General features: G+C 38.4%; 1 protein-coding gene across 18 annotated transcripts in view; it reads left to right on the top strand.

Moving 5' to 3' along the window:
- The first annotated feature begins 708 nt into the window (after nucleotides 1–708).
- Nucleotides 709–11,965, top strand: part of TMEM182 (transmembrane protein 182) — a 352,761-nt gene continuing 341,504 nt past the window's right edge. For 17 of the 18 annotated variants that reach the window (XR_014839666.1, XR_014839664.1, XR_014839665.1 and 14 more), the window contains exons 1-3: nucleotides 709–1,008; nucleotides 1,247–1,346; nucleotides 3,028–3,126. Coding sequence is in view for 8 of the 18 variants with exons in the window: in XM_085016106.1 (XP_084872232.1) it covers nucleotides 877–1,008; nucleotides 1,247–1,346; nucleotides 3,028–3,126 (331 nt within the window). In the remaining 10 variants the exon portion in view is untranslated. Of the gene's footprint in view, nucleotides 1,009–1,246; nucleotides 1,347–3,027; nucleotides 3,127–4,688; nucleotides 4,796–5,944; nucleotides 6,108–11,965 lie in introns of those variants that run through there. The other variant, XM_085016109.1, reaches the window with a different exon arrangement.

The following is an 11,965-nucleotide window of genomic DNA, read 5'->3' as shown; positions in this document are numbered from 1 at the left end:
AGGAAACAAAAGAAAAGTAGACCATATTATTTCACCCTAATCCAGAAAATAATATATTTATGAGACTTTTTTCCCCACAAGTCCACCTTTGGGATGATTATTTGGAATAACTTGTACAAGATACGGGAGCTGCTATATAAAGTTCTGTTTTTATGACAATAGTTTATGCTACATAAAGGTACTTTTTCTACTTTAAATAGTTTCTGTTACCATATTTTGATCTGTTAAATACACTTATGAATATCTACGTTATAAACCTGAACTATACTCACTGTTTCGTTAGATCCTTTGACCCACTAATTGTTTTATATCCCCAAAATATCTAAAAGGAATTAAGAAATTAATTATGACCTCAATTGTATTCAAGAAAGGTCTTTGTGGTTCTCTGTCTTCAAAGAGAGTCTTAAGTGTGTTTGGGGGTGAAATGGTCTTTCTGGATGAAGAGGAACTTATTTAGACACTTAAGACTTTGGGCCAATACTGTCAGTGACTTCATACCATTCCGTTTTCTTTCCACTTCTATGGATTACCCAGCAGCAGGAATGATCATTCTGGCCAGTTCCCAGTACTCCCCTCCACAGTCAGGGGAAGGTCAGCTAATTTTGGATCCCCCTGGGAGAGAGACAGCTCCTCAATCAGTATCCTAAAATAGCCAGCCATTCTCAGCTGCTGGGCTGGAGGCCCTCCAGGGGAGAGCAGAGGGAGCTCAGATCCCCCAGCCGGTGCGAGTGAGAAGCCACCGAAACTTGAGCTAGGAGAGGCTTCTCAAGAAGATTCTGCCTACTTCGAAATCTTTATGCTTTTTTGTTGAGGAGCTAGGTGTCTGCTGTTTTTTTGTTTCCTTAATTGATTTCAAGGGAAACCCGTGAATTGAAAATGAGACTAAATATCGCCATCTTCTTTGGGGCTCTCTTTGGTGCTTTGGGGGTTTTACTCTTTTTGGTGTCTTTTGGATCAGATTATTGGCTTCTTGTGACTGAAGTGGGGAAGTGCTCAGGTGAACAGAATGTGCGTTTCTTTTTCAAAATATTGCCGTACTTGCTAGTGATGAGGACAGCCTTATGTATCCTCTTGAAATCCAAAAATAGTAGTGGAATGTCTATTTCTTCATGGAAGAGATATGTAGAAAGCTGTGGATCATTATTACTTGGGAAAAATGCAATGCTTTAAAATCTTCCTGGATGGAATTAACTTAGATTATGTTCCTTGTGTTGATGGCAAGTTGCTTCATTTGTGTTCTGTGCAGATAGAAAATGTCACTTTCCACCATGAAGGATTCTTCTGGAGATGTTGGTTTAATGGAATTGTAGAAGAGAATGATTCCAATATCTGGCAGTTCTGGTACAGTAAGTGCATTTCAGCTTTATTTCCCTGTTTGGCTTTAAAATAAAAATGACAAAAATAAAATAAAATAAAAAAATAAAAATGAATAGCTTGAATAGTTTCTTATTTGGTGCATGTCACTTACAAAGTAGGATTAGATTCTTTCAGAACCTCAATAGGATCTCTTCCAAAGGTTCATGAAATGATTCCTTTTCAGGAGGTAGAAATGGCTATAGGAATAAATATTTTATTTTCTGACATAAAATAGGAGTCTGAATATTTTTGGCAAAATTGAATAACCTGCCATTTATTTGCTCATGTTTAAAATACACCAACCTTAAACAAGACAGATATTATCTGTATTTTATCAAGGGTCAATTATTGCTATATTGCAAATAGAAGTTTTAATTTTTTTTGTCCACAAACCCTTGAAATCCCAAATTCAAAAATCCAGAATTAGAAGATGTATTATTTTATGTGAATAGCTTCAAAGTAAAAAAAAAAAAAATTTATAGCAAAACAATTATCAGCAGTGGCAGATGAAAGCTTGCTCTCTTTGGGCTTAAATCAAGTTTGTGGGCAGGAAATAAATGCTTTGCTTTTGATGTTTCCATTCTCTCATAGAAACTTTAAATTTCTTTTTTGAAGTAGAATAGCTCCTTAAAAATATGATGCATTCTTTCAACAGTATTTCCTATATTGTGTTAGTCTTTGAAAATCAATTCATTGAAAATAGCTAGGCTTTATCTAATTGCATCCAACAATGAAAGGACTGTTTATTATCTTCATGCTTATTGTGCATTGAAATTGTTAGTCTTGCTATCAAAGTACTCCTATGATAAATCAAAATATGGTATTTATACAATAGTTAAGATTATGAAATATATCATAAAAATATGAGATCGCAGAAGACAAGCCAACGGTAAATTGGCATATGTAAGAGGAACATAGTAATGATGAAATGGCATTTTGAGAGAACTATTTCATAGACTATCTGATTGTCATTTGGGAGGTGAGAATAAGCATACCACCTGCCAATGAAAATTATTTAGACTTTAGTAAAGTAGAGTAAGTCAAATTCTGAAAGAGGGAGATTTTTGCCAAGACCTAGAAAAGGAAAGAATATTTTATTCCTTAAAGGATATTTAATGCAATCTTCAAGTTTTCAAAAAACATTAAAGTTCTTTTTCATGGTTTCTTCAAATGCTAAAAAATGTACTCAAATTATTAACTTGTATGTGCTATCATCTGCATCTTTTCCCTAAAATACAATATAGAAAAACATTTTATATAAATGAGAGTCAATCAAGCTTAAATCTAAGTTTATTAGACCTTTTAACAATTATTTTTGGAACACCTGCCATGTGCTAGGCATTATATTAGGAACTGAAAGATGTGGTTGTGAAAAATAAATGAAATCTGGTGCTTTCAATTTTACAGTGATTTTAAGGGCATTCTCTCTCCTGAATTAGGTCATGAGCTACATGTTTTAGATGAATCCACTTTCCAGGTCCCCTGTGCTTTTCCATATAAGGTTTTTAAGGAAATCATCCTCCCTTACCCAGTCATTCTCTGAATTTATTGATATAACCAGTAGTTTTATTAAGCTTGTGTACCCCTAGGTCCAGTATTTCTCATCTATTAGGAACAAGTCTTCACTCAGCTTCTTGATAACCAATACGTTTGCTTTGCTTTCCTTCCTAGCCAATCAGCCACCATCCAAGAACTGCACCCACGCTTACCTGTCACCATATCCCTTCATGAGAGGTGAGCACAACGCCACCTCCTACGACTCTGCAGTGAGTAAGTACCTCTGTCCTCAGATGCCTTTGATGGGGCCCTGCCTTTCTGGAAGTTGCTGCCAGGACAGTTAAACAAGGCATTAAACATCTATCATTTCAACAAGTTTTTGATATCAATATGCTATATTTAAAATAATAAGTCACTTTTATTTTTTTTTTTAATTTTATTTTTTGCTTTTTAGGGCCTCACCCATGGCATATGGAGGTTCCCAGGCTAGGGGTCGAATCAGAGCTGTATCTGCTGGCCTACAACCAGAGCCACAGCAACAGGGGATCTGAGCCATGTCTGTGACCTACACCACAGCTCACGGCAATGCTGGACCCTTAACCCACTGAGCGAGGCCAGGGATTGAACCCGCATCCTCTTGGGCACTCCCAAGATATTCCTTTTAAAACACCATTTATAATTCTAATGAAGTACGTTGCCTTTAAAGTAAAGCATTGCAATTTGATTGGTATTTATAAAGGTAAAATTTTAAAAGTGTTTTCTGATATGAAAATAGTGGTGTTCATCAGAAAGAATTGCTCCCAAAGGGTTTAGTTGATGTAAAGCTAGTCTTACAATGGAAAATATTATAATACACACCCTAATTTTAAAATATTTTTGGCAACTATTGCACGTAAGAATATAATTATGCTACTGTACTTCTGCAGAACCACTGACCTTCATTTTGTGTGATACACCACAGAGGAGAGAGAGTCAGGTATCCCTCCCTGGAGTCATGATTACCTTGTTTCTTTCATGTTTTCATTCTATTATTCTATAGAAAGTACAAAAACTTAGTTTCTGTAGAAAGTACACAATATATAATACACAAATCTAATGTATAGAAAATGCATAAGTGCAATATGTCAACTCTATTCCCAGCTGGCTTCATAAGGTTTTTATAAATAGTGTTTATCCTAACCCTAGAACTAAGAGTTAGTACAGCATTTACCAATGTCATGAATAGAATCCCCAAATACCCGTTTTTCAGAGAATGCCTGATATACTGAATGTTCTTAATAAATGTGTATTATTCAAGATCATTCTCCAGAGAATCAGATATCAGTAAGAGTTTGTGTGTGTGTGTGTGTGTGCGCGCGCATGCATGCAGAGGGTGGGAGACTGAGCGTGACTGGGGGAGAGGAGAGGTTCTAAGGAACTGGCTCTTCCTGTTGTGGAGGCTGGCGAGTCTGGAATCTGTGGGGCAAGCCTGCAGATGGAAACTTGCATAAGAGACGAGGTTGCAGTCCTGACCCTGAAGGCTGGAAACTCCAGGAGAATTTCTAGGGTACAGTCTTGGGGAGAGTTCCTTCTTCAGGAAACCTGTCTTTGCTCTTAACCCTTTACTTCGTCTTTATTCCCCTCTCCACTATGGAGGGTAATTGACTGTATAGTCTGCTGATTGTAAGTGCTAATCTCATCTAAAAAATGTCTTTTCATCTAGACTATGGTTTGATCAAACGACTGGGCACCATAGTCTAACCAGGCTGACAACTGAAATTAATCGTCACAGAACTTAGTGAATTTGTACATCATTCATCCATTTTTTCATCTTTCTTTAAAATATGTATTTCCAGACATTATCAGGTTGTTTCGAGTTTGTCAAAGGATGCAGAATCTGCTTGTATCACATCATTAACATGATCTTTTGTGGAGCAGGTGTGGAGTCTGGATAGATGAAGAGGTGAGCTGACCTGCAGCTTTCCTTGTCCACCAAGCACCTTGCTTGTGTTCAGAGGGACTGTGGCTTTTGGCCTCGAAAATGTGTGCAGTGCAGATGCTCTTTGCCTTCAAAAAAATTGTGTGAGGCATCTCATTCACATTTCCCAGACCCTCTTCCATCATGTGTGACGTGGCCCCTGATGGAGGAGAGACAGCATAGGAGGAGTGGGATAAACCATTTATATTACAGAAAGTTACCAAAAGTTATATCACAAAATGTTGTGAAAACGGTGCCCCTTCCTGGTCATTCTTTCCAGAACATTCAGTATTGTTGTAGTTGGTATTCATATGTTGATGGCCTGTGATCAAATGTATACCGTAGGTGCCATATATTTAAAAATGACCCTACAGGACTGAAAGGTTTGCACCTCAAGGAGAACCTGAAAAACAAGGTAACATTATCTGTACCTAATAATTATGATGGAGATAAATAGTAAATTCATGTCAGAAAAATTACACTGCAATTACATTTAGGATTATTATGTGGCATTACATATAATTACTGTGTCATTTTCTGGATCTAGTGACAAAACCATATTCTATTTTTTAAAATTGTCAAACTCCCCTGTGGCACGCATATTGTAATACACTTATTTACTCCCAGCAACTTTATCAAAGACTTTCAGTAAAAATGACTGACATGGGAAGAGGTATGTCCTACAACAGAAATGGTGTATGCAAGTGTCCCTTATTTTCGCACTATGGTACAGTGATGTCTGACATATTTGAGTGATTATTTTATTGGTCTCTTTATTTAGTAAAAGGACATAGATTTCGTCAAAAATATTCCACCTGATGGAAAGTGTGTGTTTCCTAGTTAATGAGGCCACGTAGACTTCACTAGACTCGGAGCTTTGGTTTCATAGCTTCATGATTATCAGACACTATACATATGCCAACTTATCTTGGGTCAATTCAAAATGTTGTTTGTAAAATTGGATGTATTGTGGCCTGGGAAATTATTGGTAAAATGGCTTTGTATTCTCCTGAGTTTTTACAGTTAGTCAATATTGAAATCACTGAAAATGATGCAGTAGTGAGTGATTTTTCTGGAAACAATATTTTGGAATTATTGGACTTTACTGATGAAATTATTCTTTTTCATGATAAGGAGACTGAGACTCAGAGAAACCATGTGGTCCTGTCTTCAAACAGCTGATCCCTGGCAGAAGAAATGCAAATGCAGGTCTCCGGGTTTTGTTTATTAATAATCTTGTAAACTACAGTGAACAAAAAGGCTGATTTTAGTTCTTACTATTAAATCTTTTTAAGTACAGGTCTTTTAGTCGGATCTCAATGAAAGGGTGAATTCAACTTTTGTTGGAGTTTTTTGCCTTTCTATCTGATCCTGACTGGTGTATACAGTCTGGTTTAATTCCATGTTCCCTTTATTTTTGTTTTAATCTCAAAACACATATTCTCAAATCCATTTATGCTCAAATCTGGTTATTTGGATGGTTGCCCAGGTCTGGAGACAGTGATCTAATTCTCAGCATTGTTTTCTGAGGTAGGATCGTGTACTTTGAAGTCCGTTAAACAGGTTCATTACCTTTTGATATCTGTCAGCATTTATATTTTCTGGTTTGTTTCATGCTTAAATTCCATCACAGTTCATTAATTTCATAAGTTTGGTGATAATGTACTGAACATAGATTAATTTTCAAGGTAACTCAGCCCGCAAGTGAATCGGTCATTTCTTTCTGCCGCCTCCATAGCTTTGACCACACCCGTCAGAGAGCTCCTTGAACTTAACTGTGATTGTGTGTTTATTCAGTCTCTTCATTATTTATTTATTTACTTATTTATTGATTTTTAGGGCTGCACCCGAGGCATATGGAAGTTCCCAGGCTAGGGGTCGAATTGAAGCCACAGCTGCCGGCCTACACCACGGCCACAGCAACACAAGATCCAAGCTGTGTCTGTGACCTACACCACAGCTCACGGCAACGCCGGACCCTTAACCCACTGAGCAAGACCAGGGATCAAACCCGCAACTTCATGGATCCTAGTCGTATTCATTAACCGATGAGCCACGAAAGGAACTCTAGTTTCTTCATTACTTATTGCAACTCCCACAGGCACAGAATATAATTTCATATTTATATCACCAGGATATAAATATTTGTATGGAATGGCAATGCAAAAATTACAGTTTGTGTTTTCATCCATAAATTATTTTAACTTTATTTTTTCCAAGTGGAAAATTTTCAGAACTAAATTTCACAGTTGGCTTTCTTCTGAAGCAGAATACATAGATGCTGAGTTGAAATAAACATACGTACACAGGCCTGTGAGTTTCTTCAAGTTCCTCAGAATCAGTATTTTTCCTCTTGACTCAGGGCCCTTGTATGTGCCATCCTACCTCCCCAAATGCTGGAGCCCTCTTCCCTGACCCCTTCTCCCTGCATTTCCTTAACAAAGCAGGTTTATTCAGGAGCTAGTTTAAACTTCAGTTTCCTAAGGAAGTCCTTCTTGCTGGCCCCATATCCCACAAATGCTTGGAGGAGACCAGGTTCTTCTTTATAACACCCATGAACTGTGAGCTAGTACAACTAGGAAAACTTGGTAGGGAGGACAGAAATATGAGAATCAGGAGGTGGGGGCATGTTTTGTAGTGGAGGATGTGGATTTAGTTTGGATTTAGACATTACATTTGGGTTGCTGGTGGAGTACCGGTTTGAAATAATTCAGCAAGTAGCCTCGATGTGTAGAACTGACAATTAAATCCAAACACGTTAATTAGCACAATGGGAAATTGCGGAGATGGTTTTTGATATTGGATATAATCTTTAAGAAAAAATGTCATAGGGAAAAAGGTGGTAAAAGGTCAGTTATACTTAAGAGAAGGAAAGAAGCAAGGAGAGTCCAGTTAGGAGAGAGAGAAGCATTGAGGAGCAAGCCAAAAGGCAGGCTGATGTGTTGTCAGAGGAGCTGGGGTAGAGTCTTGAGAGAGGCACGGTGGTTGGTCCTCGATGCCGTGCAGAGTGAATGAGAATGAGAAGGGAACAAAGAGCAGCTGGATAATACCCTGATGATGCCAAAGTTCTGGGGGCCCCTGGTAGCTCCCTTCCCACCAAGGGCCATAAAGAGGCCCTTAACGGCAGCTCTTCTTTGATATAAACCCACAGGCCCTGCTGGGTTGGTCTGAGACTTCCAGACCTTCTGCTCTGTGTCCCACTTCTGCCCATGACCTATCCCCTTGGGTCGAACCTGAGGGCCCTGCCCCCTTTTGGTGACAATGCCTTTCCTCTCCAGGGAGGGAGTCATTCCATTTTCCTGACATTCTGTCACCTGATCCTCCTAAAAGCCAAGTCCTACCCCAGGTTTCCTCTTCCTCTTTGCCTGAGAGAGCTCAGAAAGCAGCCTCCTCCTAAAGGGGCTGATGGGAATGAAACCTCCCTCCAGGTGTCTGGCTCTTGGCGAGGGTTCTATAGGCGTTACGAGCTGGGCTTCAGCCAGAGTCTGCATTCACTCTCTGGGGCCAGGACTTCCTACCTCTGCTCTCCCCCCAGATTCACTGCACTCATTTGTGAAAGGGAGAGAAGTGTAGTATCAACCTCATACAGTTGTTAAAATGAAGACAGAATAATACAAATGCTTAGCATAGTGGTTGCCATGTAGCCGGTATTCAATAAATGTCAGTTATTCTTAGGATGCTATGCCAATTTAGAACACTAAAAATAAGTCATGCCTAAGGCACGTCAGTTCATCCTAGATTCTCCCTAGTAGAATGCTTCTTGCTCTCTGAGTGTGTGTGGGGGTGTGTGTGTATGGGGGGCGGTGTGTGGGTATGTGTGTGGGTGTGGATGTATGGACATATAAGCATTTGGCAGTTTCTGGCAAAGAGTAAGGGCTTCATAAATAATGCTCATTATCATGATCTGCATCATCTTAGTACATGATAGTTAATATTACCATCCACACTGTCCAAGATTTGCTACTATTTATATGATAATATTGGTTACAATGTGCTCAACAGGAGTTTCCTTCATGGCTCAGTGGTTAACTAACCCGACTAGGATCCCTGAGGATGTGGGTTCGATCCCCGGCCTTGCTAAGTGGTTCAGGGATCTGGCGTTGCCAAGAGCTATGGTGTAGATCACAGGTGTGGCTCAGATCCTGTGTTGCTGTGGCTGTGGTGAAGGCCGGCAGCTATAGCTTTGATTTGACCCCCAGCCAGGGAATTTCCATATGCCGAGAGTACAGCCCTAAAAAGCAGAAAAATAACATTAAAAAAATTACTCAACAAATACTGTGTGCCATTCACTGTTCTAGGTTCTGGGGAATAGCAGTGAACAAACTAGATGGAAACCCCTGCCCTGGGGGGTGCCAGTCTAGTGAGGGGGAACAAACACAGAAACATAAATAAGCCAATTTTATAGTAGGTTGGAAGGTGACTAGTGTCCAGTGAAACAGAAGACATAGGAAGGGGCTGGAGACTAAGGGGCCTGGAGTGGTGAAGGTGGGGGAGAGATGAGCTCTATTACGTGACCAGGAAGCATGCCTTGGAAAAAGTGGCCTGGAGGGGAGAATTGTAGGAAGTGAGGGCATGGACTTGGTGATATTCAGAGGAAGAGTGTTCTAGATAGTGTGGGGACCAGAGATTGCATATTCTGAGATGAGGGGGGGCAAATGGAGGAGGAGTTAGACCTGATTTATAGTATAGGGAATCTGCAGATGCTGCATTATTAACAGATGTACAGACTGGGAAGGAATTACAGAGCCCAGTTGGGAGGTTTGCTATGTTCCAGATACCAGGATATTAGAAGGTGAAAATGGGCTTGATTCTGGTATAGTCCTATAAAGTTGTTTAACAATCAGCAAGGAAATCTATCAAATGGATACCACCTGTAAACAAACCAAAGCAGACTAAACCAAAGTGAGACAAAAAAGTGAATGACCAGGCTGCTACATAACTTAAGATATCAGACCTGAATTTCATTTTTTTCCTTTTTTAATCTTTTTAAATTATTTTATTTTATTTTATTTTATATTTTATTTTATATTTTATTTTATATTTTATTTTATTTTAATCTTTTTAGGGCTGCATCCATGGCATATGGAAGTTCCCAGGCTGTGAGTTCAGTTGGAGCTGTAGCTACCGGCCTACGCCACAGCAATGTGGGATCCGAGCCGCATCTGCAACCACAGCTCACGGCAGTGCTAGATCCTTAACCCACTGAGCAAGGCCAGGGATAGAACCCGCAGCCTCATGGATACCAGTTGGGTTTGCTACCACTGAGCCATGACAGGAACGTCCCCTATTTTAATCTTTAAAAACTATTATAAAAAATTTTAGGTCTTCATGGAAATGAATAAAAGAGTAAAATAAACCCATGCATCGCTATTCCCCAGCTTCAATCATTATCAACATATTTTCTAACTGAAGTATTATTATTACTATGAGTTTTGCAAGTTCATCATATACTCTAGAGGAGTGCTTTATTTGAAATGTCTTTTCCAAATATCTTCTAATCTTCCACTTATCTTTTCATCACCTTAACAAGGTCTTTCACAGAGTAGAAGGTGTGAATTTTGATGAAGTTCCCTTATGGAGTTTTCTTTTATGGATTGTACTTTTGGTGTCATACAGCTTCTGAAGACTTTCTCCTGTTTTCTTCCAAAAGTTTTGTAGTTTTATGTTTTACATTTAAACCTATGATCTATTTTGAGTTAACTTTTCTTAATGGGATGTAAGGGTTGTTATTTTTGCAAACGTATGTTCCATTGTCCCAACACTATTTGTTAAAAAAGCCTGTCTTCCTTCATTGAATTGCTTTTTCATCTATGTGAGAATATAGTTGGTTGTACTTGTGTGGAACTGTTTCTAGATCATGAATTCTGTTCTGTTGACCTGTGTGTCTGTCCCTCTGGCAGAGCCATTCCATCTTGATGGCTTTACCTATTTGTCTTAAAATTGGGTTGAATGACTCCACTCCCATTAGGTCCTCCTTTTTCAAAATTATTTTAGCTAGTCTAGATCCTTTGCCATTCAGTATAAATTATAGGATAGTCATGTCTGTATTTATTTAAAAAATCTTTCTTGGGTGATAGAATTACCTGTATATCGATTTGAGGAAATTTAATATCTCTATTATGTTGAGTCTTCCAATCTGTGAACACAAGATATTTCTTCATTTATGTAGGTTTTTAATTTCTTTGAGTAGCATTTTGTAGTTTTCAGCCTACAAGTTCTGAATGTGTTTTGTTAGTTTTATGTCTAGGTATTTCCTTTTTGAGCAATTATAGCTGCTATTGTATTTTTAATTGTGGTTTTCATGTGTTTATTGATAGTATAAATATGATTTTTTTTTTGTAATTGACTTTTATTTTATTTTTTATTATTATTTTTAATAATGTTTTTTATTTTTTCCATTATAGCTGATTTACAGTGTTCTTCCGATTTTCTACCACACAGCAAGGTGACCCAGTCACACATACATGTATACATTCTTTTTTCTCACATTATCATGCTCCATCGCAAGTGAGCAGACATAGCCCCAGTGCTGTACAGCAGGATCTCATTGCTTATCAATTCCAGAGGCAATAGTTTGCATCTATTAACCCCAAATTCCCAGTCCCTCTCGCTCCCTCCCCCTCCCTCTCGGAAACCCCAAGTCTATTCTCTATGTCCATGATTTTCTTTTCTGTGGAAAGTTTCATTTGCGCCATATACTAGATTCCAGATATGTGATATCATATGGCATTTGTCTTTCTCATTCTGATTTACTTCACTTAGTATGAGAGTGTCTAGTTCCATGTTGCTGCAAATGGCATTATTTTGTTCTTTTTTATGGCAGAGTAGTATTCCATTATATATATATACACCACATCTTCTTAATCCAATCATATGTCAATGATTGATTTTTAATATTTAACCTTGTATCTTGAAACCTTGCTGGAATCACTTAGTAGTTCTAGGAGGTTTCTTTGTGGATTGCTTGGGATTTCTTCAGAGGCAGTAATACCATTGGAAAAAAAGAACAATTTTATTTCTTATTTGCTCATTTATATGCTTTTTATTTCCTTTTATTGCCTTATTTCATTAGGTATAACAACCCGTATCTTGTTGGATAGCAGCAGTGAGGCAGACATCCTTGCTTTGTTCCCAGTCTTAAGGAGAAACCATTCA

The sequence above is a fragment of the Sus scrofa genome, chromosome 3, assembly GCF_054392235.1.
Source record: "Sus scrofa isolate SSC_HxYL_T2T_F1_AM1 chromosome 3, Sscrofa_HxYL_maternal_Yorkshire_Landrace_v2.0, whole genome shotgun sequence".
In the NCBI taxonomy this organism is placed as follows: Eukaryota; Metazoa; Chordata; class Mammalia; order Artiodactyla; family Suidae; genus Sus; species Sus scrofa.
This window is presented reverse-complemented; position numbering and strand designations above follow the sequence as displayed.